Genomic DNA, 22,479 nt, shown 5'->3' with positions numbered 1-22,479 from the left:
TTGCAGTTATATGGGCACGAATAGAAAGTAATAAAATCAACTTCTACTCTGATAACAGAGGCATACAATCAAGACACCCAAGAAGAACTACAACTTGCCTTACAGAGAGTCCATAACACAGCTACTGGTCAAGATGACATCAATATCAAATGTTGAAACATCTACCCCCAGACTCTATGACACTGCTCTTGAAAGTTTTCAACCAATGTTTCAATATGTTATTCAGAGAAAACAATACCTGCATGGAAAGAAGCTGTGGTAATTCCTATCCCCAAACTGGGGAAAGACCACAAAATTCCTGAAACCTACCGGCCTATAGCACTGACTAGTTGTATCTGCAAAACCATGGAAAGAATGGTCAACAACCACTTAACGTGGCAACTGGAACGGGACAATATACTAAACCAGGGCTCTAGAGTGCGACCAATTTTCCCGTTCGAGGGAAAAAAGTGTCCGCGACTCTGAAAGTCTCCCTGCGGTTCAACAACAGACACACATTAGGCCAATATCATGGTCTAAACCAATCAGAGATAGTGAAGGGCGAGACAATATTGCAGCGGCGATATGTGAGCGACATTCAGCTCAGCCAATCAGAATGCAGCACCCAGTTTATACATGTGCGTTCGGACGTTCTGCAGTAAGTTTAGTTTTGTATATGAGACGGATGGCCGCAGAATTGAAGTTCGGGTTCTGGAGCTAGGCAGTCTAAAGTGTTGTAATGCTCATTGAAGTCCTGACTAAACAGTTCAAGTGACTCTACCTTGTCATGTGCTTTTATCCCCACACCCTTACCACCGCACGCAGCAAAAGACCCGTAACATCCCCACCGGACAGCGGCTAGGTGAGACGACCCTCTAGTAGCAAGTGGCTAATGCTAGCGGTAAAGTGCGGCGATAGCGAAAGTAAAAACACGACAATATTTTCGTTAAGTAAAATATAAAAATAAATAAAAGACCATGAAATATTAGAATTCATGTAATCACAATACACAGTGAGTGCACCGCAAGCGATTTTGGGAATCTGTGTAAAAGATACAGTAAAGTATGGAGCTCAAACGCTGCCATAAGTATTTGAATCTGAATTTTATAAATTTGAAATATTTCAATCTGAATTTTATAAATTTGAAATATTTAATGGCGTAATTTATAAATTTGAATTTTAACAATGCTTTTTTGTGATTTGAACTTGTGAGGTGGTGAAATTTGCTGTTGAAAAAATTTCATTTCAAAATTACAACTTGCAATTTTCAGATTTTAAAAATTCAGATTTTAAAAATTCAGATCTCACAGATTCAAATCTCAGAAATACGAATTCAAGCTTGAGGTGAAACATCCGGGTATCCCAGGAAAAGTAAACTTTCCAGAGCGATCGAACGCAGCATTTAACCAATCACAGCGCTGCCTCACCTGCGTTCATGTCTGTGGAGGAGAAATGAATCCCAATGAGGTAAGTGCATCCAAAGTTCTTCAGATCCACACAGTCAGCTAATTATTTATAGTTCTGGTAAATACTCAACGCTCTTTACGGCAAGTTTTATATTTTGCGTTATGTAACACTGGTGGCGTGATAACGCGCGGGGTAAGGTTAGTTAGCGTTAGCTAGCTTGTTGGTAGTGGTTAGCTAAGAGTTTTGCTTGGCATGAGCTGGTCTGAGTTTAGGAAGGCATGGATATTCCGTTGCTTGCACGTATTAAAACGGGGAGTTCAGAAATGTTGTGAAACTTCTTTCCTGGTGTGCCGTATAGCACTTCAGAGTTCAGTCTTTACCTCATTTACCTAACACACCTGGTTCGACTCATCTGGTCAGCTGAGGTTGACACTCATCTCTACAGAGCTGTGGTCTGCTAGGAACTGTTTAAATGTAAGATTTGACTTTCATTCGAGAGTCGACTGTTAGGAATTACTGTGTTTAAATGACATGGTAATTAAAACTGGTTTGTTCTTGTTTTCTGTTTAGCAACTAACCTTACTTTTGGATCATATTTGGGGGAGGCTTCGCTCGCGTCTGGAGCGTGTCCTTGACAGGATGCCTTTGGATTTAGACTATATGGAATTTGTCTGTGCTCAAGAACTAGTTTTCCTCACTGCCATCTGCCCTCAGATCAACATACCCCATAACATATTGGAAGCTTTAACGGAGCTAAATACTGCAATTAACATGGCAAAGCAACAGAATGAGACGCACATGGTGGTTGCACAGCTGGAACAAGGGTGTCTTGGACGACCAAAAGTAGTCATCAGTCAAGAATACCTGACCAGTTTACTTGACATGAATTTGCCTATCTCATGCGTTGCTGGTCTGTTAGGAGTGTCAGAAAGGACTGTTCATAGGCGTATGACAGAGTACAATCTCTCAGTTAGGGCACACTACAGTACTCTCTCGGATGAAGAGCTGGACACACTGGTGTCTGATATTACATCCAGAATGCCACACTCTGGCTATCCACGATTTTCCTGGCAACACTATGGGGGCTGCCATGACACCTCCCTATTTCCGTTTGCCGGTTTTTCGTTTCCGGTTGCATTAGAGTTGCTGTAGTACTAACTACAACATTATTAAACTACTTTTGGTAGTTGCATGGTTCAAATATGCGCTCGGGCTCGACGTGTGCCGCTCTCGGGTGCCACAACAACTGAAAGAAATTGAAGCTGTTATTGGAAGGTTCGTGCTTTGAACACCAGCGGATTTGTAAACACTGTCCGTGCCCTGCGCCTTATGCGTTACAGTCCATAATAATATAATAATAATCATATTAATTATGTTAATAATATAATAATATTTATTAATTAAATAATAATAAAAAATTTATAATATCGTATAATGCAGTTTCACTTTGTATAGAAATAGGACAAATAACAATCAAATCCGGACACCCAGACAGTCCAAGTGAATCCTGAACGGGTGTAAATACCGTTTGTTGTTCCCAGTTTATTGTTTTAGTAAATTAAACAACGAAACGCATTTTATTCTGTCCCTTCAGCTCCCCTTTCCTGCTTTACATCCACTCATGAACCAAGTACAGTTATACACTGTTGTAGAAGTAAAAAAAAAAAAAAAAAAATTAGTCGTTATACATCGTTTATTATTTCCAGTGTTTCACAGCAGTTAGAATGTTCCTCGGCTCATCCATACCATAACCCTGCAATGCACGAGCAACCCACCGTCTCCACTACTCCACTTTCCCTCAGCATTACCCACGCCTGATGTTTACCTTCAGCAATTCCCATGCATATATGCCTCTGTGCTTTTATACTTCTGTAGCTCCTCACCGTATACAGCTTCGGAAGACGAAATGGTTCATTATTATCAACATAGCTAACCTCATGTCATCTACCCACTCTGTAAGCGTGGAAGGGTGGGACACTGTCAGAACACGGTCACCACAGCTTCCTAAAACATCCTTACTGTCAAGTGCTAGGAATTAAGAAAGGACTCAGTTTTAACTAAAACAAAACTGCTTTATTGTTCGGAGCATCAGCTTGCAGAGACGCAGAACATGCGAGTGAGCAGAGTGCGTTCCAACAACACACCGAGAGGAGGGAATAAGGGTACACACTTCAAAAGTGCACTCGTCTAACAAAATGCATACATAAACAGTTGCTCTACACTTACTATTCAACCACATAGCGTTTTTGGCCATGTTTGTTAAAAAAAAAAAAGTTACGAATGACCACTACTTCTGTCGTTCAGAACGTAAACACTGTAACCGGAAGTCAAAAACCGGCTTCAGCTACGAATCACGGGAAAGGTCAAAGTTCAGGAAAATCGTGGATAGGATGGTGAAGGGCATCTTGGCGGCTGAAGGGCACAGAGTACAGTATGACCGTGTTAGAGCATCGCTTCATCGCGTTGACACACTCGGAGTCTTGTCCAGGATGACAGAGATGGGTTGCGTTGTCCGAAGAAGATATTCAGTTCCAGGCCCCAAGTCAATGATGCACATTGATACTAATCATAAACTAATTAGGTATGTGTCATTCTATGTTCCTATTAAAATTATTTATGTTACCTATTAAACAGTTTTTGTCTCATATTAGGTTCAACATTGTCGTGTTTGGTGGAGTGGATGGCTTCTCAAGAAAGGTGATTTTATGAATAATTGTTTCTTGAATTGCAGTACCTTTTAAATCTTGCAGTTTTTATTTCTTTCTCTTTTTGGTTGGTGAAAAGTAGCATCAACGCCTTGTCGTAATGTGATACCTATGTATTTTGTAAAATGTTTTAAATTATTTTATTGCAATTGTTTTGTTTGCTATATCATACTGTTAAGAAACCTGGACTTCTTTTTTATATTATATAGATAATGTACCTGGGAGCTGCCACGAACAACCTCTCCTCAACTGCACTGACCTTCTTCCAGGAGTCAGTGGACAGATTTGGATTCCCTCTTAGGTATTTTACAATACTCTATAAAATGTGCACATAATGACTTCGGTTAATTACATTGTGATAAGCTTTTTCATTTTGTTCCAATAACTGTTGAGCATATTGTAATAATATTTTACATATTTTTTTAAAACACACTTTTAATTATAAATCAGCTTAAAGTATTAAACATACATTAATTTTTTCATCATTTCAGCCAAACTCATGATTTTGCCATTGCTAGTGCTTTGCTTAGTAGCTACAGGAATATGTAGTATTAAGTTAATAATTGTAACATTCACAAATTGTAATATATTCTGCAACATTCTAGAGTAAGGGCGGATCAGGGAGTTGAGAATGTCCAGATAGCACGCTTCATGTTCACAGTCCGTGGAACTGGGAGGAGCAGTTTCATTTCTGGAAAAAGTGTCCACAACCAGCGGTGCGTAACCCAGTTGTCACTATGGCCCCAGGGGGCTGATGTCCAACATACTTTGATGATTGTCCTGCTCTTAATGCAACAATTAATTATTTTAGTTGATTAACAAATGACATGCTTTTACCTGCGTTTTGGCCCTAACCCAACTTTTTATGTTTATTCAGGAATTATAACATGCTTTCTGTAAATAATTATTTCAAAACAAGACCATTTCATATAGTAAATAGAATCTGCTACAGCAGTCCTTACTGTCATGTGATAAAGTCTGATGTGTAGTACTTTTACTTTTAAGTATCGAGAGATTATGGCGAGATGTATGGACTGCAGTGACCAGCGTGTACTATGATGTCCTCCACTATCTTGAGGAAGGCAACTATCTTGACATTGCAGACCAAACACATCTTTTCTGTTGCCATTACACCTTTGTACCAAGACTTCAAGATGACCTGGACATTTTTCGAGATGGCTGGGACAACCACCCCTTAAGAACAGAAGGCAACATGACTCCGAACCAGCTGTGGGCAATAGGACATGTTTATCAGCCAGTTCAGGAGCCCCAAAATGAGGAGGTACCAACTGTTTCAACTTTAAATGGTTGTATTATTTTGTGTGTGTATGTAACAGCCTGCAAACAAATTAGTAAGGTATTTTTAGACAGTTTAATAGCTGTTTATTCAAATTTTAGCTAATGATTTATAAATGAGCAACACTATTTTAATTGATGTTAATTAAAGATTTAAGATAATGGGTTTGTCATCCAGAGCCTTTGACCTAGGTATGTTACCCATCACATATCCTTATTTACTCTAATCCACTTGGAAGTTTTGGTCACAGTGTTTCAACACTGACCCTGGATTACCCGGCCCTGTATTTTTTTATTTTGTGTATTTTTTTCCTCTAACGCACCTCTTTCACCTAAGGGAGGGTTTGTTAATGAACTTATTTGGTGGTTTGGGTGTACTGGGAGCAGGGAAAACACTAACATGCAGGGCATGGGGTACTCCAGGACCAGGGTTTGGAACCCCTGGTTTAAGCCACAAGTACCATAAGAAATTTCAAACTGTTGGTTGGTACGATGCATTTCCTTGATAAGTGAACTTTTGCGCTTTTTTTAAATCTAGGTGTTGGACATCCCAGAGATTGATTGGGAGAGCAGTGGGTTACCTCACATTAGAAATGCTGGAATTCATGTTCCTACAACAGGCTGTCCACTTACAGCAGAGCAGTTTACAGCACTCAGAGACTTAATTGACCCCAGAGCAACATCACAGTCACGTGGTGTTGATATCTATATGGCTGCCATGCAGTTCTGCCAGGCTCTTTTGGAGTGAAGTTTCTGAATGCATTTTGGAGGATGATGGGGTGATAGCAAGAAAACTGCCACAGTGGATTGTTTTCCAATGGAAAACAGTGGAAATGTTAAGACACTATTTCCTTAAACATTTAAGTTTGTTTTATCAATGTCTGCTAAAACTAGTACAGTTTGCTTATAGGGAGTACAAATATGTCCCCATAAAAAAAGGCATTCATAATTCTGTAGACATAAAATTTTATTTCTAACTCACAATTTTAAGTAGAACACTTACAAATAAAAGATTTTACATCCTTCCAAAATTGTCACTCGTGTCCAATGTTTTGTTAAATGAAAGTAAGTGTGTATGGTTACAAAAAGGGTTTTTGCATGACAGTATTGATAACCATCTTAAAAGAAAAATACTTCTCTGCAGTATAAGAATGCGAACAAACTTTTAAAGACATGCATAGTTGTAACGATGTTTGCACACCCACTACGTTCATACCGAATTAGCTGTGTAAAAATGTGTATAACCATGGTGAAAGAACATTTTTGTCCACTTAGAAAAATCAATGAACACATCCACTACAGACACCCAGCCTCTGTATGTTTTAATGCAACTGTATATTTACTGAATTTAACATACGGGGGGAAGGGTACAGAAAGGCCACTGCACATTTAAGGTTTTTTTTTTCTCCCCATTATTCAGTAAATAAACTGTACTTAAATGTGCAGAAAAACATGCAATATTATTGTTTCCTGTAGAGAATGTGTTTACTTTTCACTTTTACACTAAATTGTTAGTTGCACAATACTTGTGCAGAAAAATCCATTGAACAGGAATGTAATTACATTTTCAAAAAAAGTAATGTTGGTTAAATGTTAACTTTGAACTGTAAATTGTTGCAGGTATACCTAACTTAATTTTTCAAACAACGTGTATACATTTTGCTGAACTTGCTTTTCAAGCTGTAGAGGCTTGCCTATGCTAAACTACACCATGTATCTAAATAATCCCAAAACCAAAATCGGAGGTGCCAATACACATCAACAGGTCTTCCTGGAAGTGGCTGTAACTGGTGTAGTGACCTGGTAAGCGTAGTGTGCAGAAGCAGGTGGAAGACTTTGGCAGAAGGCCATTGATGATTTCCACTACCATGTCGCTGCCTGGCACTTCCCATCCTATCCAAAACTTCACCAACTCCTTAAGGTGAGAGCTGGATGCTAGAAATAGTACACACACAACATATTGACATAAATGCAAAGAGAATACACTTTGTTAATGTCGGGTAGCAAGTGGATAAAATGTATGTGAAGTCAAAAAATAAACCTCTAATTGATATGTTGGCAATGTTACTGAAAACATGAACGGCAGAATTATTTTTAGCAGAGGTAGTCCAGGGAGTTTTCATAAAGCTGAACTGTAGCAACATGGATAGTTTTATGTCTGTAGAGAATCACCAGGTCTACCACTGTACATTTTTTTCTATTTAGATAAGGCTTATTCCTGGTCCAAATGGTACAAAATGTTGGCAAAATGGCAGGAATACAGTACATTCAGAGCACAATCACCATTAAAATAATGTAAAGAAATGCATACCAGTCTCAATGAACTGCCGAAAATATCCAGAGATGCGACACTTGTTTTCCAGTGGACAGTCATCATCATCTTCATCTGCACTGCTTTCAGTGGGCCAGCGAATGTATGGGAGCAGTATCTTAAAAAATAAAAGCATTCTTATAAATTAATGCTGTTTGTATATGACTAGGTCATGTACACCACATAAGTCTCTGTGTTATAAAAAAATGTTTTCTTGATATATATATATAAACATACTTGTGGCGTAAGTAAATATTCGCTCTCCTTTGGAAAAATCTGCACATCTTTCCTTTCAATCAACAGTGACCACACCTTGGTTTCCTTTAGTCCTTTCCGAATTTGTTTCAACTGACGTAATCTTCTACCAATGACCTGCAGATTTGGCAAAAATCACAATACTGCTTAACTTAATGTATTGGTTACTCAAAAACTAAACAGCCACACTAAGGCAGCAGTGTTAAAATGGGATCAATGTGTAGATAATGCATGTTACCGCATGTGACAAAAGGCGTTCAAAGAGCCACCTTCTGTTTGTATTGGTTGGGCCAGGTAGATCCCAAGAAAGACACAGGTCAAGGACAGCCTGGCGTTCATCATCACTGAGTTCAGCATCTCCATCAAGCTGGAAACAAAATAGTAGAATATAAACAATATACATAAATGGCTGTAACTCAACTTTCTTTTTCAATAAAAAAAAAAATTACAACACATTATGTACATACCAATTTGATGATTTCTCTTATGTCATGGTCAGGACAATCTTCTATCTGCACTGTGGCTGTCTCAGGTGAATCTCCTAGAAGTATATGGACAATTGCTCTGCTGAGTCCAGGCAGCCGAGGTCCCCCATGTAAGAACGAATGTCCCAGCATCCGTCCAGCTACTAGAAACAGGTCACCCTCAGTGAGGAATTGGGATGATGAAGGGACCAGATGATCAGGCTCACCTTCAAATAGGCAAGTCCTTTCAGTATTTCCTGTAATTAAAAGACATGCATGTCAACATTTCTGATTCCAAGAAAAGGTAATAAACATTTGTAACAATGATTATCATACCTAGGTTAATACTGAAGCCAGCTTTAAGTCTTTGAATAACTGCTGAAAAGAAGTATCTTGTCACTCCTTCACCAACAGCAACATCTCCTAATATGGAAAACACAAATTAAAATATAACACACTGAAATAACAAAAAAATCCTCTCAATCGATATACAACAGGAATATTAATTTCCAGTCCAGTGACTTTGGTGATTCTTCTGCCCAAACAAACAGAATGAACCTGACAATTAACAAGTTGAATAAGGTGTGCTGGACTAATGCCCTCCAAGATCAGAAATTGAATTAGGGTCATTCTATATCATCCACAATAAAGATCTTGGCTCAAAGTGCTGGGGTTAAAAGCATTAACCATTACCTAATATATATGCTACAAACTCTATATTTTTGGAGCATTGTCCACTTCTATTAGACATTTCCTATTGTTTATTGAATTCATATAACAGGTTTTACAATTCTTGATTTGAAAAGGTCCAGAAACATTTATCCTAACACCTGCAGCCTAAATCTTGCAAGCTTGTTTTTCCCTACAAGACATGATTTTGGAGATTCAATTAAAAATAGTTGAGCTTAGTACTTTTTAGACCACATCAATGAACAAACTATGGGGTAGTTATTTAGGTGATGATGAAAAAAGGACTGATTTGAAATTTCACTGTTAATGGCTGCACTTAATGCTGCAAATGAATCAGAAGTTATTTCTGTATAACTGTTGAAACATGATCAGGAAGGTGCACTGAAGGCACTTTATGAAGGTAAAATGTTTTCTCTACAGAGTTCAGATTCAGCTGTATGTTAATCCAATTGCGTTGAGCATTACTTGGTCTATGCCAATAAGTGAAACAGAAATAACAGCAATGTCAGACTAGAAATATCCACTGTGTAAATGTGCACAATTTACACTGGTATATACAGTCACCTTGAAGTTTACATGTCACTGGACATGCCCATTCCACACTTGGCTGCTTGTACAGTGCAAGGAGTTCTCGGTCTTGATCCTCCTTTCTCATTGTCAAATCCATGTTCATGAAAAGGGGCTTCCCAGTCTCATGTAAGTGAAGAATCCCCTTACTATAAAGGGTTGCTGCTCTTTCAGGATCTGGATGAGTTTTCCAGTCTGATATACAAACAAAATTTTAATATTTTTGAAACTGTGATCAAATATCAGTACTGTAACTTATACTTGATGCTTCTGAACAGCTCAATTTAAAAATTAAATATATATAAAAAAAATTTAGGCCGTACCACATACCATAATCATTAATGCATGTGTCTTGAGTTGCATTTGAAGGTTCAGCATTACATGCAAGTGGGGTGACATTTCCTGGAGAAGTGTGGGGTGTGCATGGTCCTTCCTGAGACAAGCTCATGTCTACAGGTGGTATCCTTAAACACATACGTATAAATAACAGGTGAACTTTATGATAACATTTTAGGAGCCAAGTCAGCACCAATGACATACTCTAAACATAAAATCCAATAGTTGTGAACTTACACAAAGGGCAATCAATATAAACACTAAATACATCTCAGAGCCACTAAACAGTGTGGAGTTTCTGTGATTAGGGATGTTTTACAGACTAAGTCCATTTCTCCTACCTTTCTTTGCACGAACTTGCGTGTATTTCCAGAATATCAAGTGGCATTTCCTCCTGACATATGGGACAGGTTGCCTAAAATAAGTAAAACACAATCTGTCCCAGTGCAACATGATAGTATGTGCATAACATCTATTACATACAGTTAAAAGATTTACTGTTTAGATCAGATTTGTTGAGTAATAACTTTTAGATGCTAATTTTAAAAGGGTGCAGAGACATCAGGATTCATTATGTGGTCTAGAAACAAACCACTGGATTTTATTTATTCATATTTTCCATTCCCATCCAATGAACTATTCCACAAAGTACCACACAATCAATGTAACTTTTCAGTGTTTGAATAAGAAGTTATTTACTTTTTCAATCTGATCATCCTCTAGATTGATGACCTCACAGGACTTTATATGGGCAGTTAGGATGACAAGCGGGTAAAAGACACCACATTTCTGGCACTTCTCTTTTGGCATGCCACTGAAGCTTTCCGAGGTTGGTGGCAGAGGAGAGGTATCAAGTTCCATCTGAAGAGGAGCTATATACAGAACTCCTTTACCACTCTGACTTGCAGTTTTCAAAAGGTTGCTGCAGTATCCACCATCATCAGGTGTTACAAGAGTGAGCTTTCGGGTACCCCACCCTCCTTAAAACAAAAACAACAGTAATGAGCACAGTGTTTGCTGGCAATGTACTGGGTTACCGCTCTTTTAACATGTTTCAGACATCTTACAAGTTTGTTCCCATATAAAGCTTATGAAATGTACTAAAATTACATGACCCAAATGTAAAGCTATACCAAATCCAAAATGTATGATTTCAATTCAATACACTATTTGTAAAATTCAGCAAATGTTTCCTACAGGTTTGCTCGCTCTCCGCTGTTTTCACGTTGGAAAAAAGTCCAGTGTTCACCCTCAGCCCTGACAGATATACCCGTCAACAGCCTCCCCCTCCATTTTTCTGTTAATTACTTTGTCATTATAGAGTACCCAGACTTCCCCAAATTAAATACTTTTGCAAGAAACCTGTTGTAAAGCATCATCAGAAACATCCCTATATGTACCTGAGGCTTTGTAGATAAGCCAACCACCTGTCAGCTCCTTTAATTTTGGATACAGTTCCTTTAGTCGTGCACATATCTAAAAGTGATATGGAGAGGAAAAAAACACCAAAAATGCAGAAAATGTTAAGGGCTTCTCATAAATTTGGCAGATGATACCGATTTTCTTTTCTTAACAGGACTAAAACAATTACCTTGACTACAGATTTAATTTTAAGAGTTGGGTTTTGATAGGCACCGTATCAACCATGTTCTGTTGAGAATAGTAGATCTAGATTTTTTTTTAAATGACATCAAACAAACATACCTCATCGTATGTAGCATTTTCATCAATGTATGCCATCCTACGCCCCAACCCAGCTTGCGTGTGCAACAACTGGTCTTCTTCCTTAGGTGTCCGATCATATTGGCGAGGTAGGAGGTAAAAGATAAATGGCATTACTTTAGCTGGTTTGCAGAGGACAGGTGTAGCAGCAGAAAAGCGTTTTTTCCCCCGTCCTTTGGTAAAAAACCCAGGGAAGGACCTGTCAGGAAATTACAATTACAAAAATAATGACAATGAAAGTATAAAAAGGTCAATTTGTTATAGAGTATATCTTTACTTAACAGTACATAATCAAAATAGGTAGTAAAACCTGGCCATCTCAGTCTGAACAGCTGCTCTCTCACCCTGAACTGAACTGAACTGCTGCCTAAAGGACCTAAAACCATGAAAAGCATTAAGATATTCACAATTAGACCACAATTTATTATTTGTATTGTAGCAGACAGTGCTCTTGTAACACTGTTAAGACAAAATATTTAGCTCACTACATTAAAATATATAAGAGACCTGGCATTTTCTTGACTAGGGCCAGCTGCACTTCCTGACTGTGAGGTCAACAAGGACAACAGGTGCCTTACTGACCTGACAACATCAGCATTTCCCTATAAATACAAGGAAAACATAATTATTATTTGTACCCTTCCTTGCATCCCATGTATTCCCTCCATGATGCCAATCGTAGAAAGTAAAATAAAACGGTTTAACAAGAATGAATGAGAAAACTATAAAAATGGTGGCATGAACTTCTTCTGGAACACTCTGTTAGACACTTATTTAGCTAGTTAGTCTAATGCATTTAAAAAATATTAACTAACTGCCAATAGCATACCAGTAACTACGACACGTATTGCCTGTTTTACAACCTGTAGTTAGCTCTGATAACTAGAACTAGCAAGATCCTGATAGTCTTTATGCCTCAAAATTAATTCTTTTCAACCATTGACAAGTTGACATCAAAATGTCAGGGAAACACATACACATAACCATAATGTTAACCAATACACTTCCTAAACTCAGACCAGCTCATGCCAAGCAAAACTCTTAGCTAACCACTACCAACAAGCTAGCTAGTTGGTAGTGGTTAACAGGCTAAACAACAGAAACAGAAATGAACAAGCAACTCGTCACATAAGTGATAAAATATTATAAACTGAAATCTTTATCAATGAATAATGAATAAAAAAAAATATTCAAGTTAAATCAAGCAAAGTAAGGTGTGACTCATTTGAGAGTTGTTGCCCCACCCTGCCAGGTGTGAATTGGGGTTAAACTGACTAGGAGGGACATGCTTTATGGGTGGCTGACCAATTGGTGTGAAGTCCCTGGGATAAAGCAGGTTGTGACTAATGGGGTATGTTGATCTGAGGGCAGATGGCAGTGAGGAAAACTAGTTCTTGAGCACAGACAAATTCCATATAGTCTAAATCCAAAGGCATCCTGTCAAGGACACGCTCCAGACGCGAGCGAAGCCTCCCCCAAATATGATCCAAAAGTAAGGTTAGTTGCTAAACAGAAAACAAGAACAAACAAGTTTTAATTACCATGTCATTTAAACACAGTAATTCCTAACAGTCGACTCTCGAATGAAAGTCAAATCTTACATTTAAATAGTTCCTAGCAGACCACAGCTCTGTAGAGATGAGTGTCAACCTCAGCTGACCAGATGAGTCGAACCAGGTGTGTTAGGTAAATGAGGTAAAGACTGAACTCTGAAGTGCTATACGGCACACCAGGAAAGAAGTTTCACAACATTTCTGAACTCCCCGTTTTAATACGTGCAAGCAACGGAATATCCATGCCTTCCTAAACTCAGACCAGCTTATGCCAAGCAAAACTCTTAGCTAACCACTACCAACAAGCTAGCTAACGCTAACTAACCTTACCCCGCGCGTTATCACGCCACCAGTGTTACATAACGCAAAATATAAAACTTGCCGTAAAGAGCGTTGAGTATTTACCAGAACTATAAATAATTAGCTGACTGTGTGGATCTGAAGAACTTTGGATGCACTTACCTCATTGGGATTCATTTCTCCTCCACAGACATGAACGCAGGTGAGGCAGCGCTGTGATTGGTTAAATGCTGCGTTCGATCGCTCTGGAAAGTTTACTTTTCCTGGGATACCCGGATGTTTCACCTCAAGCTTGAATTCGTATTTCTGAGATTTGAATCTGTGAGATCTGAATTTTTAAAATCTGAATTTTTAAAATCTGAAAATTGCAAGTTGTAATTTTGAAATGAAATTTTTTCAACAGCAAATTTCACCACCTCACAAGTTCAAATCACAAAAAAGCATTGTTAAAATTCAAATTTATAAATTACGCCATTAAATATTTCAAATTTATAAAATTCAGATTGAAATATTTCAAATTTATAAAATTCAGATTCAAATACTTATGGCAGCGTTTGAGCTCCATAGTAAAGCGGATAATATAATGCACTGCATTTAAGATTACACTCTAACACTCTAGAGCCCCCCCCCCCCCACACACACACACACAAATATATATATATATAAATTAGGGCTGTCGAAGTTAACGCGATAATAACGCATTAACGCGACCTCAATTTAACGCGATTAAAAAAATTAGTGCCATTAACGCAAATTCTAGTTCATGTTGACACTTGACTGGTAGAACAAACGTTTTAATGTCGGACTTGCCACCGTTTTTCATTTGCGGTTTGTTAACATAATGTAACCAATCGTCGTAGTGATGTACTTGCATAATAAAGAAATAAATACACGCTATATTCACAAGTTGTCGGGAGCAGAACACTTTATTACACTTAATTAACTTCTTCTTCTGTACCGAATACCGGAAAGCTGAGTCGAGCACGTTAGTTCATGAACTATGGAAGCCCCAAAGGGTCAAAACACACTCACTTCGTGTAGAAACGTCCATCAAACCATCGTCACGATACAACCACAGACAAGTCTGTTACAATAACTACGCCTTATCCCACCTAAAGCACCGCTGATCTACAATGTTTGCTGATGGAGAAATTCTAACCTACAATCTGACATTTACTGCCTAGTATGTGAGTGAATAAAACTCCCTTACAGTTTTCTCTTGTCCCAGCAGTTTTTAACATAAGTACATTTAGCATAAAATGTGTTCACCATTTTAATTGTAACATTTCACTTAAAAATCCTTGTTTTCTATAACATTTACACAGATTTTTTTTAATGCGATTAATCGCGATTAACTATATGAAATTCTGAGATTAATCGCGATTAAAAATTTTAATCGTTTGACAGCCCTAATATAAATATAATTTTAAATATACACACATATATAAATAGATATCCGCACATACATACACACATTTACTCTATTATTATTTTTATAATTGTAATTATAAGTGTGGGAAGACCATGGCCAGCAATAGTGTATTTGTGACTAGTTCTAATACATTTCGAATTGAAAGGCTGAAAAAGCACAATGCATCTATAAAACACATTACATGCCACGATAAATGCACTGTCCAAGTGTCCCCTCTCCCCACTGCCTTTCAGCGGCAGGCAGCAGCAAACAGATAATCAGACGAGGCCATGTTCACCAGATTGTTAGTTAATCATTTACATGTCAATATTGCCTATATGGACAGCGATAAAAAAAAAAAAAGTGAACCTGTAAAACTGCGGTGTTAAATGCAATGCGGTTGAAAATTTGGGTGCACCTAACTTTTGTGCTGGTGCACCAGTGCAACCAGTGCAAAAAGTTAGTCTAGAGCCCTGTAAACGAAGCCCAAAGTGGGTTTCGAAAAGGCAGAAGTACAACAGACAACTTGATTAGACTAGAGATGCTTTTTGTAGAAAAGAACACGCAGTAGTCGTATTTTTTGATTTAGAAAAAGCTTATGATACTGCATGGAGGTATGGCATCCTGAAAGACCTATACCATGCTGGATTCAGAGGCCGAACTTTATAGCTGACTTTCTAACAGATAGACACTTTAGAGTCAGGATCAATAACTTTCAATCAACTATCCATATACAGCAAATGGGTGTCCCACAGGGGTGCATTCTTTCAGTCACCCTCTTCAATCTTAAAATAAACAGTGTCACAAAGAAGATACCTTCAAACACTTTCTGCAGTTTGTATGTTGATGACTTATGCATTGGATATCGAGGGAAATACATGAATAACAGACAACTCAAACTAACCATCAACCGAATCTTTAAGTGGTCAGTCTCCAATGGATTTAAACTCTCAAATAACAAAACTACATGTATCTATTTTTGTCAGAAACAAGCACTACAACATGAACCAGAAAACTACCTTAAAGGAAATTCTATAAAAATCTATAAAAACATTACAACACTAAAAAAGGAGTGCACCAAAAAGATGATCATAATTATGATAATGGCCAGCACCAAGTGGGGAGCAGATTTTACATCACATCATACTGGATATTGCCCACAACAAAAAAATTTACACCCACCCGATCACATATCTAAAAGAATTTATCTGCATCCGAGAATAATTCCCAGCTCTCCTGCCCATATACACTGACGGCTCTAAAACTACAGACAGAGTGTCAGCAGCGAAAACAACCGGCCAATATGCAAAAAAATAAACCTGCCACAACACAGCTCAATCTTTACAGCTGAGGCCTATGTCTTGCTAATGGCTCTACATTTTATAGACATGATACAACAAGAAAAGGCCATGATATGAACTGACTCAAAGTCCTGTCTGCAAGCATTATCAACCTACCACAACACAGCTCAATCTTTACAGCTGAGGCCCATGTCTTGCTAATGGCTCTAAATTTTATAGACATGATACAACAAGAAAAGACCTTGATGTGTACTGACTGAAAGTCCTGTCTGCAAGCACTTTCAACCTGCTCACTTCACCACCCAATCCTTATTGAACTTCTGGAAAGAAACCACAAGCTCGCTGAATAGCAAAATCTTAGCAACCACCTAGCAAATGATTAGCAACCACTTGGCATCATTTTAGTATCTGCCCAACAAAACTTTAATAACATGTTTTTTATAGGAACCATCTAACTATACCTTAGCAACCACCTCAGAAAATCTTAACACAGGGCTCTAGACTAACTTTTTGCACTGGTTGCACTGGTGCACCTAACTTTTTTTCTTAGGTGCACCAGCACAAAAGTTAGGTGCACCCAAAATTTCAACCGCATCGCATTTAACACCGCAGTTTTCCAGGTTCACTGTCCATGTAGGCAATATTGACATGTAAATGATTAACTAACAATCTGGTGAACATGGCCTCGTCTGATGATCTGTTTGCTGCTGCCTGCCGCTGAAAGGCAGTGGGGAGAGGGGACACTTGGACAGTGCATTTATCGCGGCGTGTAATGTGTTTTATAGATGCATTGTGCTTTTTCAGCCTTTCAATTCGAAATGTATTAGAACTAGTCACAAATACACTATTGCTGGCCATGGTCTTCCCACACTATTATAAAATTAATAATAGAGTAAATGTGTGTATGTATGTGCGGATATCTATTTATATATGTGTGTATATTTAAAATTATATTTATATATATATATATATATATACAGTGTATCACAAAAGTGAGTACACCCCTCACATTTCTGCAGATATTTAAGTATATCTTTTCATGGGACAACACTGACAAAATGACACTTTGACACAATGAAAAGTAGTCTGTGTGCAGCTTATATAACAGTGTAAATTTATTCTTCCCTCAAAATAACTCAATATACAGCCATTAATGTCTAAACCACCGGCAACAAAAGTGAGTACACCCCTAAGAGACTACACCCCTAAATGTCCAAATTGAGCACTGCTTGTCATTTTCCCTCCAAAATGTCATGTGATTTGTTAGTGTTACTAGGTCTCAGGTGTGCATAGGGAGCAGGTGTGTTCAATTTAGTAGTACAGCTCTCACACTCTCTCATACTGGTCACTGAAAGTTCCAACATGGCACCTCATGGCAAAGAACTCTCTGAGGATCTTAAAAGACGAATTGTTGCGCTACATGAAGATGGCCAAGGCTACAAGAAGATTGCCAACACCCTGAAACTGAGCTGCAGCACAGTGGCCAAGATCATCCAGCGTTTTAAAAGAGCAGGGTCCACTCAGAACAGACCTCGCGTTGGTCGTCCAAAGAAGCTGAGTGCACGTGCTCAGCGTCACATCCAACTGCTGTCTTTGAAAGATAGGCGCAGGAGTGCTGTCAGCATTGCTGCAGAGATTGAAAAGGTGGGGGGTCAGCCTGTCAGTGCTCAGACCATACGCCGCACACTACATAAAATTGGTCTGCATGGCTGTCACCCCAGAAGGAAGCCTCTTCTGAAGTCTCTACACAAGAAAGCCCGCAAACAGTTTGCTGAAGACATGTCAACAAAGGACATGGATTACTGGAACCATGTCCTATGGTCTGATGAGACCAAGATTAATTTGTTTGGTTCAGATGGTCTCAAGCATGTGTGGCGGCAATCAGGTGAGGAGTACAAAGATAAGTGTGTCATGCCTACAGTCAAGCATGGTGGTGGGAATGCCATGGTCTGGGGCTGCATGAGTGCAGCAGGTGTTGGGGAGTTACATTTCATTGAGGGACACATGAACTCCAATATGTACTGTGAAATACTGAGCAGAGCATGATCCCCTCCCTCCGGAAACTGGGTCGCAGGGCAGTGTTCCAGCATGATAATGACCCCAAACACACCTCTAAGACGACCACTGCTTTATTGAAGAGGCTGAGGGTAAAGGTGATGGACTGGCCAAGCATGTCTCCAGACCTAAACCCAATCGAACATCTTTGGGGCATCCTCAAGCGGAAGGTGGAGGAGTGCAAAGTCTCGAATATCCGCCAGCTCCGTGATGTCGTCATGGAGGAGTGGAAAAGCATTCCAGTGGCAACCTGTGAAGCTCTGGTAAACTCCATGCCCAGGAGAGTTAAGGCAGTTCTGGGAAATAATGGTGGCCACACAAAATATTGACACTTCAGGAACTTTCATTAAGGGGTGTACTCACTTTTGTTGCCGGTGGTTTAGACATTAATGGCTGTATATTGAGTTATTTTGAGGGAAGAATAAATTTACACTGTTATATAAGCTGCACACAGACTACTTTTCATTGTGTCAAAGTGTCATTTTGTCAGTGTTGTCCCATGAAAAGATATACTTAAATATCTGCAGAAATGTGAGGGGTGTACTCACTTTTGTGATACACTGTATATATATATATATATATATATATATTTGTGTGTGTGTGTGGGGAGGGGCTCTAGAGTGTTAGAGTGTAATCTTAAATGCAGTGCATTATATTATCGGCTTTACTGTATCTTTTACACAGATTCCCAAAATCGCTTGCGGTGCACTCACTGTGTATTGTGATTACATGAATTCTAATATTTCATGGTCTTTTAGTTATTTTTATATTTTACTTAACGAAAATATTGTCGTGTTTTTACTTTCGCTATCGCCGCACTTTACCGCTAGCATTAGCCACTTGCTACTAGAGGGTCGTCTCACCTAGCCGCTGTCCGGTGGGGATGTTACGGGTCTTTTGCTGCGTGCGGTGGTAAGGGTGTGGGGATAAAAGCACACGACAAGGTAGAGTCACTTGAACTGTTTAGTCAGGACTTCAATGAGCGTTACAACACTTTAGACTGCCTAGCTCCAGAACCCAAACTTCAATTCTGCGGCCATCCGTCTCATATACAAAACTAAACTTACTGCAGAACGTCCGAACGCACATGTATAAACCGGGTGCTGCATTCTGATTGGCGGAGCTGAATGTCGCTCACATATCGCCGCTGCAATATTGTCCCGCCCTTCACTATCTCTGATTGGTTTAGACCAGGGGTGTCAAACTCATTTTCACAGAGGGCCACATCAGCATTATTGTGGACCTCACAGGGCCGATTGTAATGTATTCTGCTGTGATTGCAGTCTGTTGTTTTTCTTGGAGGCTAAATTCTACATTTATATTGTCCTCCTTTACCACAGACACAGCCTCATAACACAAGAGACACACCATTTTCCCTTCCTGAAGCACAAACTTGTTTTCATTTTCATTAAATTTCCTCCTTCTGCTTAATTTTCTTACTTATCTACTTGTACATTTTGGGATTATGTGTAAATATTTTTTAACATCATCTACTGTGTCACTTTGCAGGTCACAAAATCAGCATGCATTTTGAGAGATGCAGTTAATGTAGGCTTTTACAGTGTATTTTAAGACAATTGTTCTGCCTTCACTAATAGTTTATCCCCCTTGCTCAGCTAGACAGACAGACAGACAGCTGTCTTCAGAATACAGTCGGTTTTATTTGCTTCCTAGCTGTGTGATACACTGTGTGCACCAGAATGAAGTAAAAATACAAACAATAAAAACAATAAAGAACTTAATACAGTACAAGCACACAGCTGTAGTCAAGTGTTACATGGTACAATATGAGATTTAACCAAACGTAAAATAGCGCTAACGAGTTAGCATTTTGTGTAAAGATACTAATTGCTATAGTAACGGTAACAATTGTATTTAATTACGGTAAATTTGTAACTAAAACGCTGTGATATACTCACTAAACATTTACAAACAACTGAGAATATAAACGCCACTACTTACAGACGATGCTTTGGTATTATACTGCAAGATAATTATTTATATTTATTATTATTGTTTACATTACTACCCGCGTTCTTTTGCCGTAAAAGTCACATGGCTTCTCAGCGAAGGTCAAAGTTGCCATGACTACGATGTCACCGGTTGGCGTTTAAAGGCGCAGGTGTCCCATTAAATTATAAGCGCGTCTCTGTAACGACTCGAACCATCACAACAATCGTCTCGCGGGCCACATAAAATGACGTGGCGGGCCGGATCTGGCCCACGGGCCGTGAGTTTGACACCCCTGGTTTAGACCATGATATTGGCCTAATGTGTGTCTGTTGTTGAACCGCAGGGAGACTTTCAGAGTCACGAACACTTTTTTTCCCTCGAACGGCTGGTCGCACCGGTGCGACCTCAGATTTTTTTTAGTCGCACCATTGAGAAATTAGGTCGCATCTCTAGAGCCCTGTTAACAACTACTGAGTCCATCACGGCAACCACCTAGCAACACATTACAATTTGCCAAGCATTTTTGTGTGCTCGCATACACACAATTGCCTGTCTGAGCAAAAGTATTTATACCCCTACCGAATACATACTTGCATACACAAATCACAAGTGCACCTTTTTAGCTATGTATAATACTTCAGGCACTTGAGTAGTGGTATTTAAAACACAATACACCTGGTGTGAAAAGGTAATTGCCCCCTCTCAAAAAGTTCCTGTTATTGCATATTTTTCAGACTAAATGATTGTACATTAATAAACAACCCACAAACATTTATAACACACAATTTTCTTTTATTTAAGGTTTCCAATTTTTCCAAACACATCTTACACCTTGGTGCTACCTGGAAAAATGCTCTATAATTCTTGTATAATCCTTATTACAGATCAATTTTACCAGTTCAGCTATTTTAATGTACTAACAGTCAGCTCCATTAGAATATAAACCTAAAGTAAAGCTTTTATTTTCAACAGATATATTTGTTATAAAAAAACACTTTGACAGAGATACAACACCATTTTAAAACTTTAGTACCTAAACACAGTTCTAAAAAAAAGAAAACTTGAATCTGTAAACCTGACCTGGAATTGGTCAGCCTGCCGAAATTTCTTCAAGGACAACATCTGTGAGGTCACAAAGGATCTCAGAAAAATGTCAAGAAATAACTCCCCAGTTAAGATCAGGGTTCATGATTCTATAATGTAAATGACTAAACAAAAATGGTATTAACAGGAAGATACAATGAAAGATACCACTGTTAACCAAGAGACTGATTAATATAGGACTGACATTTGTAAAAAAAAAAAAAAAAAAAGTACCTGAATGAAAACCTCTGGATGGATGTGTCATAGAGAGAGAAGTACTGTATATATTTTTAAACGAGAGTTTTACAAGATGTTTGTCAATAGTACTTCATATAAAAAAAAACAGACCAACAGCCACACTTGGTGGTAATGGGGTCACACTGCTGCATTAGGATGTGGACATCCAGAGAAGGATGATTTTTTTCTTTTACTAGAAAATTCTTAAAAGTCATCAGTAAAACATCTGAAGCTAGGTTATACAACAGGAGAATGATCCAAAACACAAAATTGACATGGCTTAACAATAAATAAATTGTTTGTTTATTAGGATTTTAACGTCATGTTTTACACTTTTGGTTACATTCATGACAGTTACTCATTACACAATGTTAATCAGTTCACAAGGTTATATCGAACACAGTCATGGACAATTTTGTATCTCCAATTTACCTCACTTGCATGTCTTTGGACTGTGGGAGGAAACCGGAGCACCCGGAGTAAACCCAAGCAGACACAGGGAGAACATGCGAACTCCACAGAAAGGACCCGGACCACCCCACCTGGGGATCAAACCCAGGACCTTCTTGCTGTGAGGCGACAGTGCTACCCATGCCGCCCTAAAAATAAATAAATAAAGAATAAAGAGAAGACACTGTGTCTTTTTATCATGCGCTCTGTGCATAATTTTGTTTAGTCTGATGTCTTGAAAACAACATTTTTACTTAAAAAAAGTAGTAAAACCATAAAAGAGAAAAATAGACAATTAATGTACAGTGGGGTCAAAAAGTATTTAGTCAGCCACTGATTGTGCAAGTTCTCCTACTTAGAAAGATGAGCGAGGTCTGTAATTTTCATCATAGGTACACTTCAAC

General features: G+C 38.6%; 3 protein-coding genes across 4 annotated transcripts in view; 2 read left to right on the top strand and 1 right to left on the bottom strand.

Annotated features, from left to right (window-relative positions):
• The window catches only part of LOC134314748 (signal-induced proliferation-associated 1-like protein 2), a 183,989-nt gene that overhangs the window by 159,427 nt on the left and 2,083 nt on the right, over nt 1–22,479 (top strand). The window lies entirely within an intron of this gene.
• LOC134314975 (uncharacterized) lies at nt 1,407–6,409 on the top strand. Of its 2 annotated transcripts, XM_062995831.1 has the most exons (7): nt 3,399–3,548; nt 3,691–3,967; nt 4,038–4,083; nt 4,301–4,392; nt 4,697–4,807; nt 5,097–5,373; nt 5,926–6,409. In XM_062995831.1, the coding sequence occupies exons 1-7, from the start codon at nt 3,497–3,499 to the stop codon at nt 6,133–6,135; spliced, it is 1,065 nt and encodes a 354-aa protein (XP_062851901.1). In that variant the 5' UTR covers nt 3,399–3,496; the 3' UTR covers nt 6,136–6,409. The 2 variants fall into 2 exon arrangements, with proteins under 2 accessions (XP_062851902.1, XP_062851901.1); XM_062995832.1 differs by lacking the exons at nt 3,399–3,548; nt 3,691–3,967 and adding an exon at nt 1,407–1,446.
• Nucleotides 6,344–13,784, bottom strand: LOC134314974 (uncharacterized). Its single transcript, XM_062995830.1, has 15 exons — nt 13,748–13,784; nt 12,240–12,334; nt 12,043–12,108; nt 11,715–11,931; nt 11,411–11,486; nt 10,710–10,990; nt 10,352–10,425; nt 10,005–10,138; nt 9,672–9,869; nt 8,754–8,840; nt 8,421–8,674; nt 8,192–8,320; nt 7,936–8,070; nt 7,699–7,816; nt 6,344–7,322 (listed from the first exon to the last, which is right to left on the bottom strand). The coding sequence occupies exons 1-15, from the start codon at nt 13,760–13,762 to the stop codon at nt 7,105–7,107; spliced, it is 2,097 nt and encodes a 698-aa protein (XP_062851900.1). The 5' UTR covers nt 13,763–13,784; the 3' UTR covers nt 6,344–7,104.

This window comes from Trichomycterus rosablanca, chromosome 5, assembly GCF_030014385.1.
Source record: "Trichomycterus rosablanca isolate fTriRos1 chromosome 5, fTriRos1.hap1, whole genome shotgun sequence".
Classification (NCBI taxonomy): Eukaryota; Metazoa; Chordata; class Actinopteri; order Siluriformes; family Trichomycteridae; genus Trichomycterus; species Trichomycterus rosablanca.
Note: the sequence above shows the minus strand (reverse complement) of the source record. Positions and strands in the feature narration are given on the sequence as shown.

Coding starts and splice junctions, on each gene's coding strand:
- LOC134314974 (XM_062995830.1), bottom strand. Junction 10,139..10,351: donor GCAAGTTCGTGCAAAGAAAG/GTAGGAGAAATG, acceptor TATGTGTTTAAG/GATACCACCTGTAGACATGA. Junction 8,321..8,420: donor TAAGAGAAATCATCAAATTG/GTATGTACATAA, acceptor TTTTGTTTCCAG/CTTGATGGAGATGCTGAACT.
- LOC134314975 (XM_062995831.1), top strand. CDS start 3,497: ATGCGAGTGAGCAGAGTGCGTTCCAACAACACACCGAGAGGAGGGAAT. Junction 3,549..3,690: donor ACCGAGAGGAGGGAATAAGG/GTACACACTTCA, acceptor TCTGTCGTTCAG/AACGTAAACACTGTAACCGG. Junction 3,968..4,037: donor ACTAATCATAAACTAATTAG/GTATGTGTCATT, acceptor GTCTCATATTAG/GTTCAACATTGTCGTGTTTG.